At 54.2% G+C, this 22,502-nt stretch overlaps 1 protein-coding gene across 4 annotated transcripts; it reads left to right on the top strand.

The window, feature by feature from the left end:
* Positions 1–385: 385 nt before the first annotated feature.
* Positions 386–21,742, top strand: TBC1D16 (TBC1 domain family member 16). Of its 4 annotated transcripts, none has more exons than XM_061557397.1 (13): positions 386–407; positions 5,884–6,101; positions 8,374–8,536; positions 8,697–8,891; positions 10,224–10,976; positions 11,615–11,762; positions 12,488–12,655; positions 14,165–14,313; positions 14,974–15,108; positions 15,873–16,059; positions 16,869–17,048; positions 19,149–19,295; positions 21,399–21,742. In XM_061557397.1, the coding sequence occupies exons 2-13, from the start codon at positions 5,936–5,938 to the stop codon at positions 21,594–21,596; spliced, it is 2,589 nt and encodes an 862-aa protein (XP_061413381.1). In that variant the 5' UTR covers positions 386–407; positions 5,884–5,935; the 3' UTR covers positions 21,597–21,742. The 4 variants fall into 4 exon arrangements, with proteins under 4 accessions (XP_061413381.1, XP_061413362.1, XP_061413371.1 ...); XM_061557378.1 differs by lacking the exon at positions 386–407 and adding an exon at positions 434–508; XM_061557387.1 differs by lacking the exon at positions 386–407 and adding an exon at positions 921–985.
* Positions 21,743–22,502: the final 760 nt, after the last annotated feature.

Raw genomic sequence — 22,502 nt, 5'->3', positions numbered from 1 at the left:
CAAAACCATGCAGCACCAGGAGTCGCATTAAAAGTAAGACATATTTAATTTATTATACGTTAAAAATACTATATGGCTCTCAATGAAATATATTTAAAAATATTTGGCTTTTATGGCTTTCCCAGTCAAAAAGGTTCCCGAACCCTGTTCTACAACAATCGAAATCGCCCACCCACACGTGTCTACACCCTCCCCCCCCAAACCAGTGTGACGTCACACACCAGCCGCACCGCGCCCACTCAATGACGTCAATCCTCGGGCCCACTTATCGTAGCTACGATATCCAATCGCGCGCTCGCACCGTATTTCCTAGAGCGGATAGGCATGGGGGAGGGGAGGGAAGAGGCGGGGGCGGGGCAGTGACGCGGCGCTTCTACGGCGGCTGGCGGGGGTCAATCCTCGCCGAGGTAAACAAAAACGCGTTTCGTTGCCACCCACCCTCGGAACCCGTGGCCACGTATACCTCGAACACCGGACAGCGAGCGGCCGGGCGGTTTCGTCTGTAGCCGTATGTATCTTTATTCACTTATCGACGCATTGTGACGATTTTTGTTAACAAAAAGGTTACTTTTTTGTTGTTGTTGTCATTGATGAATGTGTGTCGAAAAGAGATAAAAAGCTGTATTGGTTGGCGAGCCACGGGGCGAGCGTGTTTGCCCTGCCTGCCTGCCTTGCCTTGCCTTGCCTGCCCCTGGCGTGTAATGTGATCGTAGCTACTGCCGCTTGAGTTGATGATGGTGATGCACGTTGCTGTGGGTGAGTGGTTCCGTGTCACTTGAATTGCCCGATTGATGTTGTGGGTCGTTGTTTTTGTTGCTGTTAAACGCGCGTTTAGCTGTTCATTGAGTGTGCTGTGGTGTGTTGTACTGCTGTGCCGTAAGTCATCGTAATATAATCGCCGTCATTTTTGGTCTATAAAGGTGAAGTAGACAGACAATTGTGAGGTGAGGAGGACACGTGGTCAGCTGAGGAGTTACGTGCTCAGGTGAGGAGACGGGTGATCAGATAAGGAGATGAGGTGAGGAGAACACGTGGTCAGATGGGACGAGGTGAGCAGGTGAGAAGACACGTGGCCAGGTCAGCTGACAGATGCTCCTATGAGACACGTCAGGTGAGAAGACGAGGTGAGCAGGTGAGGAGACACGTGGTCAGGTCAGCTGACAGATGCTCCTATGAGACGCGTCAGATAAGAAGACGAGGTGAGCAGGTGAGAAGACACGTGGCCACGTGATTAAACACGTGGTCTCAGGTAGGACGAGGTGAGCAGGTGAGAAGACACGTGGCCAGGTCAGCTGACAGATGCTCCTATGAGACACGTCAGGTGAGAAGACGAGATGAGCAGGTGAGGAGACACGTGGTTACGTGATTAAACACGTGGTCTCAGGTGGGACGAGGTGAGCAGGTGAGAAGACACGTGGCCAGATCAGCTGACAGATGCTCCTATGAGACACGTCAGGTGAGGAGACGAGGTGAGCAGGTGAGAAGACGCATGACCACGTGATTAAACACGTGGTCTCAGGTGGGACGAAGTGAGCAGGGATTTGCTCGTGTGATGGAGCTATTGGTCAGGTGAGGGGACATCTGAAAGCTTGTCTCATTCCCGTTCTCGAGTTTATACTTCATTAATCCCACGTCTCCCTTTATTCAGAGACTCTGAAAAGAGGTCGTGAGTCCAGTGTCGTGGACCCGTGCGCTCTGTGACTTGTTAAAGCAAAACACTGTTGAGAAATGACAACGGCTTAGCCGGGCCTTCATCCAGCAGCCGATTTATCATGGCCGATGATGACGATTGCCTCTACATTTTTTGTAATTCTATTATTACGCCTGTTTACACAAGAAAGCCAACCCTGTGTCTCGTGACTCTTTTTCAGGAGGTTCTTGCCAAGTTTTTTTTGGGGGGGAGGCAGACAGGCGATGATTGCCACCGTCTATATTAAAAACGAGTAATATGCGGGGAATATTTCAAATTTAGTGGGGTCAGGGAATAATAATGCGGGTAATATTTCAAATTTGGACCACGACTCCGGTGCAATGGCTTCCGCTTGTGAGTGACGTCACGAGATCTGTAACGTCCTCTGCAGTGATTTTACACGGTAGACGCACCGCAGTATTAATCGGGGCGGCCTCCGGATCCGAACCGCGATCCTCTTCAGCGAGTGGTAAAGGCGCCACCGCTGGGGCACGTCACCAGCATGGAGTGGAGTGGTGGCGAAGTGGATAGCGCGCTGCACTGCGAACCCGGCAACCCGAGTAAAAAAAAAATGTATGTATGTACAGGGACTCCTATACTTACGAACGGGTTAGGTTCCAGAGGTCTGTTCGTGAGTCGATTTGTTCGTAAGTTCAACTTTACTCCTGTCCATTCCAAACATGTTTTACGGCATGTACACTAAACACGGGGAAGGCTTTAAAAGTTTATAATCTCCTATAGATCTAGATGCCACTGGTTCTTCATGTTCTGCAGATGTAGATGATTATTCCCTTTGGTGCTTCTGTTTCCTCTCTACTCTCTTGAAAAACTTACCAAGAGATGTCTGCACAGTTGGTCTCTTCTTCTTCTTCTCCATAAATCAACTTGTAAGAGTCAATAGCCGACACCTTGCTAAACCTTTCAGTGTTTGGGTCCTGAGACTCAAAACAAGCCTGTGCTTGACACCGAACAACCACCGCCATCTATTGTGCAGCGGTCGAACTTACGACTCTTGATCCGAACAGGCAACTGGACATAGGACGGGTTTGTTCGTATCTCTGAAAGTTCGTAAGTAGAGGATTCCCTGTATGTTGAACTTCTTTCGCATTGTACGTAGCCAACCGTGCTAATCGGAGGTGCCATTAGCACGGTTGGCCACAACTGAATAATAGATTTACAGCTGGGCATGATTGTAATGCTTGAGATGGGATGTCATCAAAAAAGGTGCTTAGAGATGCTGGGACTTTTTAAGCCAGCATCCTTTAAATTCAAATCAGTAGTCGGTGATATTTGACCCGTCTACTTTCACCGGCCTACATTGCCCGGCATGGTGAAGCATAGTCAAGCAATCCCTACGGTCAGCACGTGCATGGTGTGGCGGGAAAATTAATCCAGCAGTGGACGGAGAAAATCACGGGGTTCGTTCCATGCCAACCCAACCCGAGCTTCCCACCTCGAGACAATATTTTGTTTGCCGATAGTTTTTGTCGAGGCAGTTACCAGATCACGTAAGAAATCGGGCCAAATATTTAAGCTCGGTGAATAATATTTACAGAGATGCATCCGGTAAGGTGGCTCAGCGGGTAGAGTGAGCAGTCATTGCAAGGTTGCGCGTCCAAATTCTGCTTGTGGGGGGACGACTGAGCCCACCATCATCATCATCCCTCTAGGGGTCGATAAAATGATTCCTAACACTTTGTAAGGAAGTCAACAGTGGTTCTGTGGATGATCTCGTCCCTGTCATCGCAACGGGGACATCTTCTATCATTCTTAATTTGGAGCTTTCGTGACTTCAGGAATTACTCTTTGGTTCTTTCGGTAAAGTCACGTATAAAGATAAAATAATAAATTAATAGTTTCCTATTTTTTATTTATTATTTTATCTTTATACGTTACTTTACCGAAAGAACCAAAGAGTATATTCTATCATTGTCTCAGGGCTGTAAACAGAAGATGAGCTGGACATCATTTTTGTCTTGAGTCGGGGTGGGGCGGAGGGGGATTTTCCACTTTAAAAGTGTTTTTGCAGTGATATGAGGATCTTAAAATGGTCCGTATTTTTGAGATGAAAGCCTCATGAGTACTTGTGTAGAGATAGGCAGCGAGGTCTCCTGTAGAATTCATGCCAATTACATCTGAGAGCTTTGGTGAGATACTGTGATGCCGAAGTGGGGGGGGGGGGGAATTTAAGACTGTTCATCTTTAAACATTCTTGAAATTAATAATGAGGGCCCCGTGGTGTATAATTCAGCCTCCAACTCTCTGGCCTCCCTCATGTGCTCTGAAGAAGGGACATTTAGCAAAACATCGCCTGAAATATTTTTTTTTGTATGTCCACAATGTCACTGATGAATGTGACATTTTTTTGTTATTTGTGCTTGTGCACCGCTGCCAACGCAGCAGCAAGCATCGCCAATGTGTTACGCGTTTCATTTACTGTCGGTCGGTATATACAGTGTCTGGAGACAGTGCAAGGAGGAGTAGAACTCATAATGCCAGCTGTCTGCCGGACGATTTAAACTTTAACTTCAAGGGGTGCCTGAGACTGTGGGGAGGGAAACAAACCGGTAAAACCAGTCTGGGCGAGAGCCTCACCACGATGGCCCCACGGGACTCGCCCAGGGAAAGTTTCAGCCGACGCCCATGACCCACACAATGCTGGGGCACGGTGAGAAGAGGAGGAGGAGGAGGCACTGAGTTTGAGCTGAAGAAAAATTAACCCGTAAAAACAAAGTTTTTCACTATAAATCCTTTATATGCGTGGCATCGGTTTTATTTTATTATTCATTTCTGTTTTTCTTGAGTAAGAGTTTCATTTTTATCACATTGGTATTTTAAATTAAATATAAGGAAAGTCGTATATAAGGGTTATAAGGTTTTCAGTTTTTGTATGATTGTTTATATTGTACATTTTGTTGTTTTCTTGAATAATTTTCTTTGTTTAGGAACAATATATGATTGTGTTAGTGAAATTTTCTTTTTTCCTAAAAAGTGGAAAATTTTGGAAAAAAATTTTCACGAAAATAAATTGTCACGCACAACGATTCTGTGTGCAAAATGCCAGCTCGATTGTATCACGGAAAGTGGGTTAAAAAACGACCGAAAGATTTGCACGGTCGTAAGCGCGCAAGCAAGTGAACTTAATATAAAGGATTTAAAATAATTGAGGGTTGACGGGTCGCCATTGAAAGACAGCAGTTTAGCTCAATGGGCCTTTGCCGGGTTGGTAGCGGTGGTGGTTAGTGGTGGTGGTGGCTGTGCAGCATGTGGCTCCTGCCTGTAATCTTGCGCTGTGGAGGCAGCAGCGGGAGTTGTTGGATCACTGCAACAAAATGTTGTGCAACTCCCTTCCTGTGGAAGGTGGTTCAGCTAAACATGTGAACTCCGTGTGTACCGTCTCTGCAGGATAGAGTGTCTCCCCCCTCGCACGTGTGGGTTTTCTCCGGGTGCTACGGTTTCCTCCCGCATGCAAACACTGATTAATTGGCCGGTGAAAAACCTTGATATATAGAGGACTGCAGAGCTTGGGGTGGGGGAGAATTTGGCACCGGCTCACCGCGTAGCGGCTGCTGCTGCCTTCCCACTCGTCTGTCGCCTCCAAGTCGTCCTCTCTGTATGAGAGTGAGCCTCTCCTGTGTGCGGTACACCTTGAAGTAATAATTATGATGTCATTTACCCGAAATAAACTGACTGACCGACTGACAATGGCCCGGGGATACAGAAAGGTCAAAGAAGCAATGCAAGCACGTCTCTCTTTCTCTCTCCACGATTCTCTGCGCACTGTATTTTTTTTTGTTGGTACTTAATTCCACTTTAACCAACACCAAACGTAATCGACGGCATTTAAATAGAATAATAATTTCGTGCCAGTGAAGCGGAGAACATAAGTAAGCAAAGTAATTAAGTCGATGACTCAACCTCTCCCCCACGTTGGACTGTCCTCGTAATTGTTTTCTAGCAGCGGCGGTTCGATAAAACTCTGGAGCAGTTTCGACATTCGGAGTCTCGTCAGCAGTCGGGCACGGCTCGCTTCATCCAGAGCTGCCAAACCGCCAGATGTCTATCGGCAAGGACCCATGTCCTTATCGTACAGAACGAGCGTTGGTGTCGTCGCGGGCAATATACTTGACCGGTGGATCCCGCTGACCTCTAACCCTGACCTCCCTCTCCCCCCCTGACCTGACCTCCCGCAGCGCCCCGCCGGTTGCCGCGGGCGGCAATGCCGCTGCCACGGTGACGGTGGCCATGTCGCTGGGGCGCATTTTCCGCCACGCGTCGGAGCTGCTGTCGCCGCAGCGAGCAACAGCGGCGGCGCGCGGAGCACGCGGCGGGGAGATCGTCTTCTCCAAGAACAATGTCTGCGTCCACCCCACGGAGGGCGTGCATGCCGGCCAGGAGCTGCACTACCCCGGTGAGAGAGCGTGGCCCGCGTGTTTGCGGTAGCGCAGCAGTTAGCGGTAGCGCAGTGGTTCGCGGCTCTACGAATCTTGGTGACGCGGCTTCGTTTCCCGCTCACGGCCGTCACCGGTGACGATTATCTGAACAGGTCCTGGGCCTTCCGTAGGTCGACCTGGTGCGGTGTTTAAACATCCCAACTCGGGAGACAAAGGCGGCCGGGTGTGGTGCTGGAAACTCACCCCGCTTGTATGCCAAGCCAGCCTTCTTAGTTGCTCGCTAGTAGCACTTTTCATCTTCTTGGTTCTTTCGGTAAAGTCACGTAGAAGGGAAGTAATAAAATAATAAAAATAAAACATAGTAAAACAATGTTTTATTATTATTGTTTTATTACTTCCCTTCTACGTGACTTTACCGAAAGAACCAAGAAGATGAATCCCTGCAGTCACGAAAGCTTTAAATCGAAATGTAGTAGCACTTTCTCCTACAGTCTGTTAAGACTATACGGGGGATCTTTGTCCTTGCAGAGCGCTCGGTGGCTATAACGCAGAAAGCTTTGCCTAGTAGGGAGCACAGTTGGTGCTTCTGCCAGTCATCTCAGTCAATTCATGGCACCTGGTCTGTTCCGTGACCTCCTGCCAACGGGCCTTGGACACTTGACGTGGCCTCAAAGTTGACCTCGCATGACACGAGACCGTGATGACGTCACCGCCACTGTATGGTGAACGGCGGTTGTTGTTGTTGCACGCACGTGTGATCAGCGGCGGTGCGGTGGTTAGCGCACTGCGACCCGAGTTTGATTCTCGCTCGCAACCACAAACACTAGTGACGATTACCTCAACTGGTCCTGGGTCTCTCCTCGGTCAACTCGCCCCCAAATGAAAACCTGGCGTGGTGTCTAAACATGGCCACTCGGGAGACAAAGGGTGTGGTGCTGGCCACCCAGCCTCTTGTGTGCCGTGCCGGCCTTCATTGGTGCTCGCTAACAGCACTTGCCTCAATAAGTCATGTTAAAAGTTATACGGGAGATATTTTTCTTTGTTGTGAATGCGTGCACACACACACAAGTAGGGGGAGAGATGCACTACCCAGGTGTGTGTGTGAACACACGTGCAAACACGTGCACACATGGAGACACACACACACATGTAACGCGAGCTATATTACCCAAGTGGGTTGTAACCGCGCACATGCATACAATAGATATGTACACGTACGCACATACTTACACACACAAGTTACTCTACCGAGTAGCGTGCCATTACACGCACACGGTGTACGTACATACACATGGATACATTTATGCACGTGCACACAATGGAAGCATGCTGACATACCCGGGTCTGTGTGGTTTCACTATAACAGCAACAATAACAGCCGCCAATCGCGACTAAGTGGCTCGCTGCTGGCAGGAGGTAACAGGACACACCCCGGTGTTATGGGTTAGAGACGACTGGCAGATACACCACCTGGATTCCCTCCTGCCAACTGTGCAAAAGACAAATGCAAGGATCCACCGTGTAGCCTTAACAGAATGATGGGGCAAGTGCTGTTAGCCAGCACCTATGAAGGCCGGCACGGCACACGAGGGGGTGGGTGGCCAGCACCGCCCCCGTCCGTCCTTTGTCTCCCGAGTGGCGATGTTTACACACCCCACTAAGTACGGTACTCTTTTGAGGCTGAGTCAACCTGGGGGATGCCCAGGACCAGTTCAAATATTTTCCACTAATGTCAATCATGGCCAGAAATGAAACACGGGTCGCCGGGTTCATAGCACGGCGCTCCACGCCCCAAGGTATAAAGTTCGGGTAAACAGAAGGTAAATTAAAATAAAATAATCACAGGTGTTGTATTACCTGTTTCTTCCCAGAACTTCTGTTGTCGTTTTAATTTACCTGTTACAGGGTTGGGCAGGTTCACAGGGCCTGGCACAACATAGCAGCGCCCTTGCTTCACTCTTGCAACCATCAATCATCGTCATCATCGCACGTGATTTATCCACTGCTGGATGAAGGCCTCCCAGAGCCGCTTCCATCCCACGATGCAATGGCGACCTTTAGTTCCTGCGCACGAGATGATCTCCGCGAAGTCCGACGTTTCAATTCGAGTGCCCGGGAGCTTCTTCCGAATTCAGTTCGGCCCCCTGAAGAAGCTCCCTGGCAAGCGGAGCGAAACGTTTGACTTGGTGCGGAATGAAACGGTACGCGCACCGTGCGCGTGCGTGCATGCGTGCATGCGTGCGTGTGTGTGACTGCTGCCCCCCCCCCCATCCCGCCCTCCCCGCGTAGGCTACCTGTGCGTGGAGTTTGACGAGGGCTGGGGGGGCGGAGGGGGCTCCCTGCTGCTCACCTGGGTCCCCAACGCTCGCATCGAGCGCGAGGACGAGGAGGCGCTTCGCTACGTCACCCCCGAGAGCTCGCCCGTGAGACGGGGGTCTGCCACGCTCACCAGGTGAGGAGGGGGTGGGGGAGGGGAGAGACAAAGGCGGCCGGGCATCGTGCGGGCCACCCACCTCGTGTGCCGTTCCGGCCTTCTACTCGCTAACAGCACCTGCTCCGATGCTGGTGAAAGGCTACACGGGGGAATCTTTGTCTTTGTTTGTGTGCGACAGCAACAAGAGGCGACACACGGTCGGAGAGTGCAGTCCAACGCACGGCCCCGTGCGGCCCGACCGCCTCTCCTCCTCGCTGTCGCTGCCAGGGGGCTCGCTGGAGCGGCCCCCCGCTCACGGGGCCCACGCCTCCCACGGCCAGGACCCCCCCTCCGTGGCGGAGGCGTGCGGAGCGAGTCACCCCGGGCCGCATGGGTGCGTCGCGCATCGTGCATCTTTATCCAGCGCATCGCACTACAGGCCCGTCTTCACGTTTTAGCGCCGAACTTTTTTATTTTTCTTGATTCCTGGGCATGGTTGGCATCAGTGGCGCATGGTGTCTGGAACCCAGGTTCAGAATCTTTATTCAGAATCTTTATTTCTCCTGGAGGAATCCGATAAGTTGTGAAGCTCTTTTTTTACAGATGTCCAGCAGTATGGGGAAGTCTCCTCCGACCCGGCACGGGGAGGCATTCATCCAGCAGTGGATTTAATATATTTTTGAAAACCACGGTTGCTGAGCAACTTCAACCTAATTACCACCAATACCAATTGGCCAGGAACAAACAGCACTTTTGGAGGTGCAATATAATAAGGGTTGACATGTCTCTTGAATTGGGACAGGTTATCATAATAATACATACCTATGAATCCCCTATGAATTTCACGAGGGTCCTGCATTGGGAGTTTTATTTTCAGATGTTTTCAGCCAGTGAGTGAGTGTTTATTACGATCTGTGTGGGAGGAAACCGGAGCACGTGGAGAAATCCCCACGCCTTGCGCAAGGGGGCAAGGCAGTTGGAAACAAATTGCGATCAAATTTCGATTTAAAGCTTTCGTGACTGCAGGGATTCATCTTCTTGGTTCTTTCGGTAAAGTCACGTAGAAGGGAAATAATAAAATAATAATTATACAACATAATAAAATTAATATATTATTTGATTATATTACATTATTTTATTATGTTTTGTTTTTATTATTTTAATATAATAAAATAATACAATTATTTTACTATGTTTTATTTTTGTTATTTTATTATTTCCCTTCTACGTGACTTTACCGAAAGAACCAAGAAGATAAATTGCAATCAGTTCACTCGCTCTACCGCCTTCTCCTGGCGAGCCCATCCACGGGTAGAAGGGAGTTTCGCAGCCCATCTGTGCGGTGATCCGCCAACCCATCGCTGCTGCTGCTGCTGCCTCCACTTCAGTGCTGGGTTAGGGGCAGCGGCCACGTGCAGCAGCGGAGCCGGCAGAACTTTGGGAAAGAGATGATGGAAGAGAAATGAGCAGAGGGAGGAGAAGTTCGATATTTTTGTGAAGGGTGCGGCGTGCCGTGAGTTTGTGTTCTGTTTAAGAGTGGTGTTTGGGGTCGTGGCGCCCGTGTGGCTTCGAGGTCACAGCGCCGAGAGCGGAGCTGGCACTGCCTGGCGGTGCCAGCGCCGCGTTTCTGACACAGCCGCGATGAACCCCCTTGGACGTTGTTTTGGAGATAAAATTGCAAAGAAAGTAATCGAGTCTGGTCGTGTGTGATTTTTCTGTCTCTCAGCGATTGCCTTTTGACCTCGGTCTCGTCTGCCGGATGCAACGGGTCCCCGGTTTCCAAGGAAACCAGCTCCACGGCAACCTCTTCCCAGAATTCCTCCGACTTGGTCCAGCCCAGCGCCGCCTCTTCCTTCTCCTGCCCACCCAGCACCGACACCAACCAATCGGGCGTGGCCATTCAGCTGAGCACCCCTGGCGATAGCCAGTCGGAGCCCGGCTTGTTCCCGAGCCCTGGCAACGGCCAATCAGATGTGACCATTCAACTGAGCACCCCCGGCAACGGCCAATCGGAGCCCAGCTTCCTCCCGAGCCCCGGCAACGGCCAATCGGAGCCCAGCTTCCTCCCGAGCCCTACCAACGGCCAATCGGAGGGCAACCTCTTCCCCGTTACCCGCGGCGACAGCAAGGACAGCAATGGCAACAATAACAAGGCAACCCCGTTGGCCACCATCGCGGAGGACGGCAGCCAATGGGTGCCTCCGTTGCTGGTGTGCGAGGAGGACAGGGGGCAGCCACCATCTGAGCGGGGGGGCGATGGGCGGGGCGAAGGGGGCGGTGTGGCCCGCGGGGAGGAGGAGGAGGTGTCCCCCAGGGCCCCCTGGGAAACGGACCCCGGCTGGGGGGCTCGGTGGGGAGTTGAGGGGGGCCCCGGGGAGATGAGCTGGGACGAGCGGCTAAAGCTGTCAACGCTGGAGCAAGTGGACGGGGTGTTCAGCGTCGACCTCGGTCACATGAGGTCGCTGCGGCTGTTTTTCAGGTGAGGGGCTCACTGACGTCGCCGGGCTTGTAGCACTTCACACAAAAGGGGAAAACCCTGTTATCATGATTCTTTAGGTTTTGCAGGTGGCGAGTAAACCCGTTATTGGCACAGGTTTGGAAACTGATAGATTAATCGGCAAGCGGGCAAAAAGTCGCGCGGCCTTAAATGAGTGCCCGAAGCGTTGTGTTAACATCAGCGCTGGGGAGACAAAGGCGGCCAGGCATTGTGTTGGCCACCCCACGCCCTTGTGTGCTGTGCCGGCCTTATGAACACACTGGTTCCCATACTCTTAGTTCTTTCGGTAAAGTCACGTAGGTAAAAAATGAAATTTAAATTAATATAAAATATATATATAATAAAATAATATTATAAAATACACTGGTTCCCCTGTGAGAATGGGCCCCATTAGTCTCCATGTGACACTTTCCCCACGTGACATGACTCCCAGTCTGACACTTATCCCCACATGCCAATGGACTGGTCCCCATTTGACACTAACTCAGCTAGCAGGGCAGCTCTAGTGGAGACGACTGTGATTACGATTCGGGAGGGTCAATACATCGTCTCGTTGTGACCCCGCCTCTTGTGTGCCACTGAACCCCGCGTGCCACCGATCCCCGTGTGCCACTGCCCAGCGAGGAGGGTGGCTCGAGTGGGCACTTTGTGATCGCGAGCCGAGAGAGTCAGTACAAGGTTTTCCACTTTCACTGCGGAGGACTCGACCGCCTGGCCGACGTCTTCCAGCGATGGAAGTGCTGCACCCTCGCCTCGCCCACACACCAGGCAAGACGCGGCAGCATCGCAGCAGCCACACCTACCACCGCACCAACCACGCCAACCACTGCACCAACCACACCTACCACCGCACCAACCACCACACTAATCACCGCACCAACCACTGCACCAACCACCGTACCAACAACACCTACCACCGCATCAACCACACCTACCACTGCACCAACCACCGCACCAACCACACCTACCACTGCACCTACCACCACACTAATCACCGCACCAACCACCAGACCAATCAAACCTACCATGGCACTAACCACCACATCACACCTACCACGGCACCAACCACCACCCCAGCCTCACCTACCACCGCACCAACCACCGCACCAACTGCCACGCGAACCACCACATGTGACACTTTCCCCTGCAGCACCGCACTACGCCACCGCACCACAAAAACCCCCATATACCAGCTGTAGGACAAACCACTGCACTACCGCCCGCAGCACCACATTGCACCACCGCTCCCCTAGGTACCTGGTGCAGTGTGTTGTAAACATCAGCACCAGGGAGACAAAGGCGGCAGGGCGTGGTGCTGCCCATCTCACCACTTTGTGTACTACGCCAGCCATCATTGGCGCTCGCTAACAGCAATTGCCCCAGCAGTCTATTCTGGGCTAATCCGGGGGATATCTTTGCCTTTGTGTGTGTGTGTGTACGTCACGGCCACTTGTAAATGTCTCCGATGTCGACACCGCCCGGTGCGCGCGCAGGTGAGCGACAGCCGCTCCTACCTGCACTTCTGCGTGAACGAGCCTGTGGGCGGAGTGGAGGGGGGGGCGCACCCGGAGGAGGGCTGCTACCGCCAGTTGAGCCGCTGCTCGTGGCTCGAGCACCTCACAGCCGACGGCCGCGTCGAGGAGGACTACAAGATCCGCAAGGTGTGGGCACGGCTCGCTCCGCACGTCGCGCTCCGCCGAGCTGGGGGGACGTCAAGGACCCGCACCGCGCCGGGCCGGGCGTAGTGCGGGTGACACGGCCGATTGCTGAAGTTGTCACGACTCGACGGACAAATGTGGCACCACCGGTCGCGTCGTTTGGAGAGCGATCCGCACGCGCGTTTAACGGTTGGGTTACGGCCGTTCCGCTGGTAGTTACAGCCGGCGTCATCGGGCAGGATTGTGAAATGTCCTCCGGTCTTGGGCCTTGAGCAGGTGCTGCGAAGCCATTGGCGTGCACCCCCCTAGGGTGGCAGGAGGTAGCAGGAAGAGTGATTCCTCGAGCTGAATGTATTCGCTTTAGGTGACGGCCGTGATGTTAGATTACAATACATTGTGACCTGGGGCATTAGGCTGGCAGGAGTGGCCGCAGTTACATGATCTGAACGGAAAAAATAAAAACGAATAATAATATTTGTCACGAAGGCCGACGGCGTATCGAAGCTACCGCGTTGTTCGGCCGGCGTCACGTCCCGTGGCGGATAGATTCGTTGAAGTGACGCGGTGGTTCGGAGATGTTGTCTCCCTCGCCTGGTATGCGGGAGGTCGTGGGTTCGATCCCGACCCTGACGACGCCTGCTGTATATTTTTGCGTGGATGATTTGGCCGCTGCTCTAAATTTCCCGCCACGTGATGGTAAGCCACTTCGTTGAGCTATCATTTGTGAGCAGATCGCTTCTGAAAAAAATTAAAAGCGACACCTCGGTCGCACGGCGGCAGCAGCAGCAGCAGCAATCGTCGCCCCATGCTTCGGAATGCCCTGCACTCCAACAACGGCACGAAAGGCGAACACGCAAACATATATTGGTTAGTTAGGCGGGCGAGCCATGGAATTGTCATTCTTTATAGCATTTGCTTACTCACCCAGAAAAGTCTTACCGAGTCTCACGACTTTTTCTGAATGTTACTGTTGATAATCCACTGACGAGTTTTCGCACTCGGGTGGCGATGTTGCCACTGCTGCTTCTGTTGATGTGTGCGATCCCAATTGCGTATTTTGCAGGGGAATTTTCAGCATTGGGATGTTTTGGCCAATACCAGTTACATTGTGCGTGGTTTTATTTTTGCTTTGGGAGGAGGAAACCGGAGGAAAACCCTTGCAGAACAAGGGGAGAGAATACAAACTCGACACACACACACACTCGCGCACACACATGCTCACTCTGCAGAACAGGAGGAGAACACACTAACTCCACTCGCGCACTCGCAAACACACTCACGCACACGCTCCCTCACATTCGGCAGAACGGGGCGGGGGGGGGGGGAAGAACAGACAAACTCCACACAGAAATGCACCCAATTCAGAATCGAACCCAGACTCTTCTCGCTGTGAAGGCACCAGCGTTACTGCTGGCTCACAATGGCCGCGTTGGCCACTGTGAAGCAAGCGACGTGACCGGTCCCCCATGCTCCTCATCCTCCTCGTCATCCTCCTCCCCCCGTCCTCCCCAGTCGATCTTCTTTGCCGGCGTAGCCACTGAGGTGCGCGGCGAGGTGTGGCCCTTCCTGCTCAAGTACTACTCCTTCCGCTCCACGAGCCACGAGCGCGAGCAGCTCCGCCAGCACAAGCGCCGCGAGTACGCCGACGTGCAGCTCGCACGGTACGCACGCACGCATGTACACTGTGGGTGTGCGTGTGTGTGGTGGGGAGCGGCAGCGCAGCGGTTAGCGTTTCCCGCTCACGGCCGACACCGGTGACGATTATCTGAAACCGGTCCTGGGCCTCCCCTAAGTCGCATTCAGCCTCAAATGAGTACCTGGTACGGTGTGTAGACATCGCCGCTAGGGAGACAAAGGCGATCGGGCGTGGTGCTGGCAAACCACAAACCTCGTGTGCCGTGCCAGCCTTCATAAGTGCTCAATAAGAGCACTTGCCCCAACAGTTTTTTAAGCCTAAATGGAGGATCTTTGTCTTTTTCGTGTGTTTACCAGAGCGGTGATGCAGTGGTTAGCGCGCTGCGTTACGAACCCGGCGACCTGCGTTCAATTCTTAGTCACTGCTGAAAACGTTCCTGGGCCTCCCCTGTACCTGTGCATACCTGAACATCCCCACGGCAGCTCGCACGTATACCTGTGTGTATTGGTGTGTGCCTGCGTTGGTGTACACATATCTTCGTGCATGAGTCCTTTGCTGGTGTCCCCGTGCATGCCCCTGTGCCTCCGCGTGTCCCCACGTGTCTCCGCGTGTCCCCACGTGTCTCCGCGTGTCCCCACGTGTCCCCACGTGTCCCCACGTGTCCCCACGTGTCCCCGTGTGCCAGGCTGGGCATGTCTCAGGAGGATCAGGAGCGCTTCTGGCGGGAGGTGCAGTACACGGTGGACCGCGACGTAGTCCGGACCGACCGCTCCCACCCCTTCTACCAGGGCGAGGACAACCCCAACGTGGAGATCATGAGGTCCAAACCTCGGCCACACCACCAACAAGCCAGACTAGCCACAGGCACACCACCGCCAACCACACCGCGCTCCAGCCACACCATTCACAACCACACCACCATCAACAACACCACCCCGAGCCGCACCACCTACAGCCACGCCATATCTAGCACCACTGTCAGTCACAATACAGGCAGCCACACCACAGTCAGCCACACCACCCCTAGCCAGAACACCACGATCAGCCCACACCACCACTATCACCTATACCAGCATCGGCCAAGCAACCTACAGACACACAATCACCGTTAGCCACACCTCCTTAGAGCAGGGGTGAGGGACATCTTCCTTACTGAACGGGCAAGCACACCACCCCCTCGCGCTAACAGCCCTTGCCACGACAGTCCGTGTAGTCCGTACAGGGGACCTGTGCCTTTGTCTCAGTGTGTGTGTGGGGGTGTGCGTGTGCTGGCGGTAGTGTAACGGTTAGCGCGCTGCGCTACAAACCCAGCAACCCGGGTTCGATTCCCGCTCACGGCCACTAACACCAGTGACGAATATCCGAATCGGTCCTGTGCCGCCCCTAGGTCGACTCAGCCTCAAATGAGTACTTGATTCGGTGTGTAAACATCACCACTGGGGAGACAAAGGCGGTCGGGTGTGGTGCTGCCGACCTGTGCTTGTGTTCCGTGCCGGCCTTCATTGGTGCTCCCTCACAGCACTTGCCCCGGCGGTCTGTTAAAGGCTACACGGGGGATCTTTGTCTTTGTGCTGGTGGCCACAGGCAGATCCTGCTGAACTACGCGGTGTACCGTCCGGACGTGGGCTACACGCAGGGCATGTCGGACCTGCTGGCGCCCATCCTGGCGGAGGTGCGCGACGAGGCCGACTCCTTCTGGTGCTTCGTGGGCCTCATGCAGGAGACGATCTTCTTCAGCTCCCCGCGCGACGAGGACATGGAGACGCAGCTGGTGCGGAGCGCCGGGCCGGGGTTCTCTTGTTTACCGTCGGTTGTTTCGTAGGCGTTTCAGTAAAAGTTGAAAGCACCCGACGAACAGTGACGGTGGCTCGTGATCGTTTTTATTTGTTTTTTTGTCGGATCGCCGCGCGAACAAACTTGCGTGTCGCGCGCCCTCCTCCGCCCGACACGGCCGATTGCTGAAGTTGTCAGGACGCGACGGACGAATGCGGCACCACCGGTCGCGTCGTTTGGAGAGCGATCCGCACGCGCGTTTAACGGTTGGGTTCCGGCCGTTCCGCTGGTAGTTACAGCCGGCGTCATCGGGCAGGATTGTGAAATTCTAGATTTGAAGCTTTCGTGACTGCAAGGATTCATATTCTTAGGTTTTTTCGGTAAAGTCACGTATTTAAAAAATTTGAATTAATAAAAGTAAAATAAAAATAAAATAAAAATCACGACGTTTCGGAGGCAACACAAGCTTTTGAAATGCCCTCCGGTCTTGGGCCTTGAGCAGGTGGTGTGAAGCCATCGGCGTGCGCCCCCCTAGGGTGGCAGGAGGTGGCAGGAAGAGTGATTCCTCGAGCTGAATGTATTGGCGTTAGGTGACGGACGTGATGTTAGATTACAATGTATTGTGACCTGGGGCATCAGGACGGCAGGAGTGGCCGCAGTTACACGATCTGAACGGAAAAAATACTAACGAATAATAATATTTGTCGCGAAGGCCAACGGCGTATCGAAGCTAACGCGCCCGGCGGTCCCACGGCCCCCCCCCCCCGTCACCTTGCCCCCCCCCCTTCCCTCCCTGCGGTCCCCCAGACGTACCTGCGCGAGCTGGTGCGTCTGATGCTGCCGCGCTTCTTTGAGCACCTGCAGTCGCTGGGGGAGGACGGCCTGCAGATGCTCTTCTGCCACCGCTGGGTGCTGCTCTGCTTCAAGCGCGAGTTCCGCGAGTCCGAGGCGCTGCGCATGTGGGAGGCCTGCTGGGCGCACTACCAGGTGGGGGTGGCGCCAATCAGTTGCCGCGGCAACACCGCCAACCAATATCGTCACCGCCACCATCACCACCACTACTGTCACTAACCACTGCCGTTACAACCACCGTCACCACCAATACTGTCACTACCACCACCAATACTGTCACCGCCACCACCACCATCACCACTACTGTCACTACCACGACCATTACCACCACCGCCACTACCAATACTGTCACTGCCACCACCAATACTGTCACCGCCACCACCATCACCACTATTGTCACTACCACCACCATTACCACCACTGCCACCACCAATACTGTCACTGCCGCCACCACCACCGCCACACCATCGTCACAACCATCACCACCACCCCCACCATCACTGCCGCCAACAATCCCGCCCCCATTTCCACCGCCAGCACCACCACCGTCACCACCACCGTCACCAATGGCACTGATAAAGCCGATAACATCCCCACAGCCATCGCCACCACAGCAGCCGTCGACGTGAATAGCCACCGCCGCTGCCGCTGTCATAACCAGCGCCAACGGCCCCCTCTGTGGCGCGAGGCGATGATCACACGGTGGCCCATCGGTAGTGTGCTCGCTGCTTGCTGTTGTGGAGGCTCGCGACTCGAATCCGGCGGCCGCCCTGGTCAATACTGCGACGTGTGGCAATAACGAAAATAATACCGCCACGCGCCGTCGACTTCCAACTCACGGTGGACTTTAAAGATGCGGGCCAACGCGTGCCGGCGTCGGTGTGCAAATTTTCCAAAATGGGAAAATCACACCGCAAATCCCTCGATTTGCTATGATTCACACTGCAGCAAGCATCTTCGCCCCCTACTCCAGGCAGACCGATGGCCCCAGCGCCGCTGTACTCTAGCCAGCAAGGCTCATCCTGGTCCATTCAGCTTTTCGCCTGGTCACACAATCAGCTTCGATCATGACCACCGCGCGCCGCTGCCACCGCTAGTCACCGCTAGCCACCGCTAGCCACCGCTGCCACCGCTGCCACCGCTGCCACCGCTGCCACCGCTGCTGTGCTCTCGATCTGACGCCTGCTCTCTCTCTCTCTGCTCGTTTCATGCGAACCTTGGCTGAGCGGGAGGTGAGTGGTGGTGGGAGGTGAGGGGGGGGGAGACCCTCCGCTGGCAATGCCACGCGTGTGCCGTACATCGTTCCTTCCTCTGTATCTTATTTGAGTTTGTTATCTCCATCCGTCTGTGTGGACTGAGTGTGTTCCGTGAACTCGTGTACTGATGGTACAAACACAAAACAAACTGCGCTCGTGCCCATGTACGTTGCGTGCTGTTATGGGGAACGGTGGTGTAGTGGTTAGTGCACTGCGCTATGAACCCGGTGACCCGAGTTAGATTCCCGTTCACGGCCCAAACATCGGTCCTGGCCCTCCCCTAGGTCGACTCAGCTGGGCGTGGTGCTAGCCACCCACACCCTTCTGTGCCGTGTTGGCCTTCATAGGTGCTCTCTAACAGCATTTGCCCCAACCGTCTGTGAAGGCCATAGCAGATCTTTGTTTTTGTTGTGCCGTTTGTCTTTGTATTTCTTCGTGCGTGCGTGTACATTGTGCGTGTTTGCACATTCCCGCTCGCGTGCTTTGTGTGTGTTGGTGAACGCGTGGTGCTTCTTGTGCGTGCATGCCCTTTGCATAGGTGAGTGAGTAGGTGAGTGTGTGGGTGGGTGAGTGAGTGAATGGACGAATGGGTGTGTTGTTGTTTCTCACAGTGTGGTGGTTGAACACAGCACTCGAGACTAAACAGTCGGTCTGATTAGCTGCTACTCCAGGGTGTGCATGTGTTCCCTGGTGGGATCGTGGGTAAGGGAGCCTCGGCGCAGCGGTTAGTACACGGCGACACGAGTTTGAGTCCCGCTCACGAATTTCTGAACCGGTCCTGGGCCTCCCTGAGTTTGACTCGGCCCTTAAATGAGTACCCTGGTGCGGCGTCCGTAAAACGTGAGCACTGGGGAGACAAAGGCGGCCGGGCGCGGTGCGGCCGCGCAGAGCCTTGTTCGCGGGAGCTCGTCAATACAGAGCTTGGCCCAACCGCTCTGCTGAGGCTACATGGGGGATCATTGTCTTTGTGCTCCTCCAGACGGACTACTTCCACCTGTTTGTGTGCCTGGCCATCATGGACACGTACGGGGGCGTGGTGGTGCAGCGGGGGCTCTCCGCAGACGCCATGCTGCTACACTTCACCAACCTCGCCGGTCACATGAGCGGGAAGCTCGTACTCATCAAGGTCAGAGGGCGCCCCCCCTCCACCCCTTGCCCCCCCCCCCCCACTTACCATACAAAAATTCGAGAATTTTTGTTTCTAGAAATGTTTTCTCTGCATGGTGCTCTGAAGCCTTTTGTTGGGTCTGCTGAGCATTATGTAATAGTATTAATAATACTTAAATTTTACGTAGCGTCATTGATGCCCACAGCATCCCACAACACTGTACATTCATTATATATGAGGGCCAAAAACAAAAAGCACAAACCACAAAAAGTTATTGAAACAATTAAAATGTTTAATAATAATTCTGCCGCCAGGCGTTGATGGACGGAATCCGATTGGGTGTGGTCACGTCGTTAAGAGACCGTAGTTTTTAATTGTACATTTTTAATTAACAAAAATATTATTCAGGGTGGTTCTGTGTGCGCCGTTGCCGCAAGTTTCGTCAGCCTACGACCCAAGCGCCTGCAATGCCCCCCCCCCCCCCCCCCCACGTTATCATCGCCATTTGTCGAAAATAACAACGATGAATAAGCAGTAAGAACTAAGCAAATAAAAATTATAGTTTACGCCTAAATGCGTCGGCAACTCGGCGCGCGCCCTTCCATCCCACCTCATCTCAAAGCATTCGCAGGCTGTCTCCCGGTAGCAGCCGTCCCTCCGTAGCACAAGACGAGGACTCGGCACCAGCCTTGCAAATATTTACATTTGTCCCCCGGTAGGGGAGGCGAGGGGTGGGGAGCAGGGGGGGCGGGCGGGCGATGTGTAAATCCCAATGGAGTAATTTGCGGTGTCATTTTACGTACTCATCAACAATGCGGACCGTGACGCCGTCGCACGACGGCTCACTACGTCACGGGGTCTTGAACGTCCGCCGCGACGTGAAGCAGAACGGTGCATGGCAGCAGTTAACACAGCCGGCGGTGTTTACCGGGGCGGTCCCGTCGGATTCGAACCGCGAGCCTCCGCGACAAGCGGCGAACGCGCGACCGCTTGTACCATGTCGCCACCGCAGAGTGTGAGCATGGGAAGTCGCTTGGGTGGGCGACCACCAATCACGCCGGGTTTCAGTTTCAGTTTCATTTATTCGGTGTAGCCCTGTGAGCCATTCGGCTCTTGAATCGGGTGCAACCGCAACAAATAAAAAACATGAACCAGAAGACATTTTAAAGTGACTATGTGCAAACAGAAAATCCAAGAAAAGACAGCAAAATATTGCAGAAAAAGCACCGTACACCAACGCTGTGTGGAAAAAATCCCAGGTTGTTCATAAGCGGCTGTGGGGCTCTGTCGAGGGCAGCAGAGGGCAGCAGATTCCATGGTTCTGTACGTCGATGCTCCAGCATCTCTGCTCCCCCTCCACCGTCACCAATCCGCACTGACCGGCGTGGTGAAGTATGGACAAATGACCGCCACGACCCGCACGGCGTGGGGAGGCCCTCGTCCAGCAGTGAGTTGAAAAAGATGGCCGTGTGTGTCACGAGGCATCCTGTCGCTGACGAGACGCGCGTCGTGTTGTGAGAATAAACGGTTGACTCACCTCCTCACTCGCCAACTCGCTCTCCCACCCACTCACCCAATCGCCCACTCACCTACTCACCCACTCACCTACCCGCCCAGCCACTCACCTACCCACTCTCCCTCCCACCCAGCCACTCACCTACCCACTCTCCCTCCCACTCTCCCTCCCACTTTCCCACACACTTGCCCACCCACTCGCCCACTCACTCACCCAATCGCCCACTCACTCACCTACTCACCCACTCACCTACCCACCCAGCCACTCGCCTACCCACTCTCCCTCCCACTCTGCCACTCACCTACTCACTTTCCCACCCACTTGCCCACCCACTCGCCCACTCACTCGCCCACTCACTCACCCAATCACCCACCCACTCACCTACTCACTCACCTACCCACTCAACCACTCACCTACCCACTCTCCCTCCCACTCTGCCACTCACCTACTCACTTTCCCACCCACTTGCCCACCCACTCACCCACCCACTCACTCACCCACTCACTCACCCACTCAATCACCCAATCACCCACCCACTCGCCCACTCACTCGCCCACCCACTCACCCACTCTCCCACCCACCCTCTCTCCCTGTGGCCCATGCAGGCGCGGGGCCTGCTGTACCGCTTCCGCCTGCTGCGCCGCATCCCGTGCAGCCTGCACTCGCTGTGCGTGCGCTGCGGCTCGGGGATGTGGGACTCGGGCTACGTGCCGGCCGTCGAGTGCACGGGCGACCATCTCGACGCCGACGGCTGCCCCTACGGGGGGCTGCCCCCCTCGCTGGCCTCCGAGCCCGCTCCGTGACCCCCCCCACGTGCCCTCTCGTGACCTCCCGTGACCTCCCGTGACCTTCCCCGTTTCCTTTTATTCTCGCTGCTCGCTGCCATGCTGTCTCCCTGACCCCCCTCCCCTTGCTCCCCCCCCCTCCTCTTAATCCCCCCCCCCCCCACGCGACCACCTCCATGCTACTCCCTGACCTCCTGTGCCACTCTCGGTGCCAGTCCCTGACCAGTATATCGAGGGCTCGTGCCCGAGGGCTGGATAGATCGGCACTGTTGGCTACGTGCGGCGTGAAGGAAGTTCAACACGCATACATACACATACAGAGGTCACTTTGGCGTCAAATCAAGTGCCGTCCTACTCGGAATCAGAATGTTTATTTATACTGGAGGAATCCGATGAGCTGTAAAGCTCTTTCTCACGCGTGTCCGGTAGGGGCGGGTCAGAACGTTACAACAAACAAACGGTACAAAAACACGACAGGAGCGGAAACGGCCAATCGGATGTCGTGTATCTGCCCGCCGAGCCGGGGGTTGGGGCAAGCCGCCACCCCCCACCCAACCAGCCCCTCCCCTCCGTACTGCAAGGGTCAGGGTCAACATGACTCGGCTTGCAAATCTCCATTCTATCAAGTGGTGGGGGAGGAGGGCGGGAGCCTTCAGCTATGCTTGCCCACCTCTGAGCTCCAATTAAACCGGAACATATCAGGGGAAGAAGAATATGTTGCAATACCGGAGGCGGAGGGGAGAAAACCAGGACAGGCGGCAATGAACGCTGCTCAAAGAGGTGCATCGTGGGTAACTCTACCCGCGATGCACCTGTGCACGCTGGTCCAGGTGCGCTGCTTTAAAATAGTCAACACTGCACGGCGAGAACACCGCGTACGCTTTTACAGCCCACAACCGAGCCATGCCGAGCCAGCCCAGCGTG

Source organism: Lethenteron reissneri, chromosome 3, assembly GCF_015708825.2.
Source record: "Lethenteron reissneri isolate LAM-NWPU_2019-01 chromosome 3, ASM1570882v1, whole genome shotgun sequence".
NCBI classification, from domain to species: Eukaryota; Metazoa; Chordata; class Hyperoartia; order Petromyzontiformes; family Petromyzontidae; genus Lethenteron; species Lethenteron reissneri.
This window is presented reverse-complemented; position numbering and strand designations above follow the sequence as displayed.

Coding starts and splice junctions, on each gene's coding strand:
- TBC1D16 (XM_061557369.1), top strand. CDS start 2,193: ATGGAGTGGAGTGGTGGCGAAGTGGATAGCGCGCTGCACTGCGAACCC. Junction 16,060..16,868: donor AGGACATGGAGACGCAGCTG/GTGCGGAGCGCC, acceptor GCGGTCCCCCAG/ACGTACCTGCGCGAGCTGGT. Junction 19,296..21,398: donor GGAAGCTCGTACTCATCAAG/GTCAGAGGGCGC, acceptor TGGCCCATGCAG/GCGCGGGGCCTGCTGTACCG.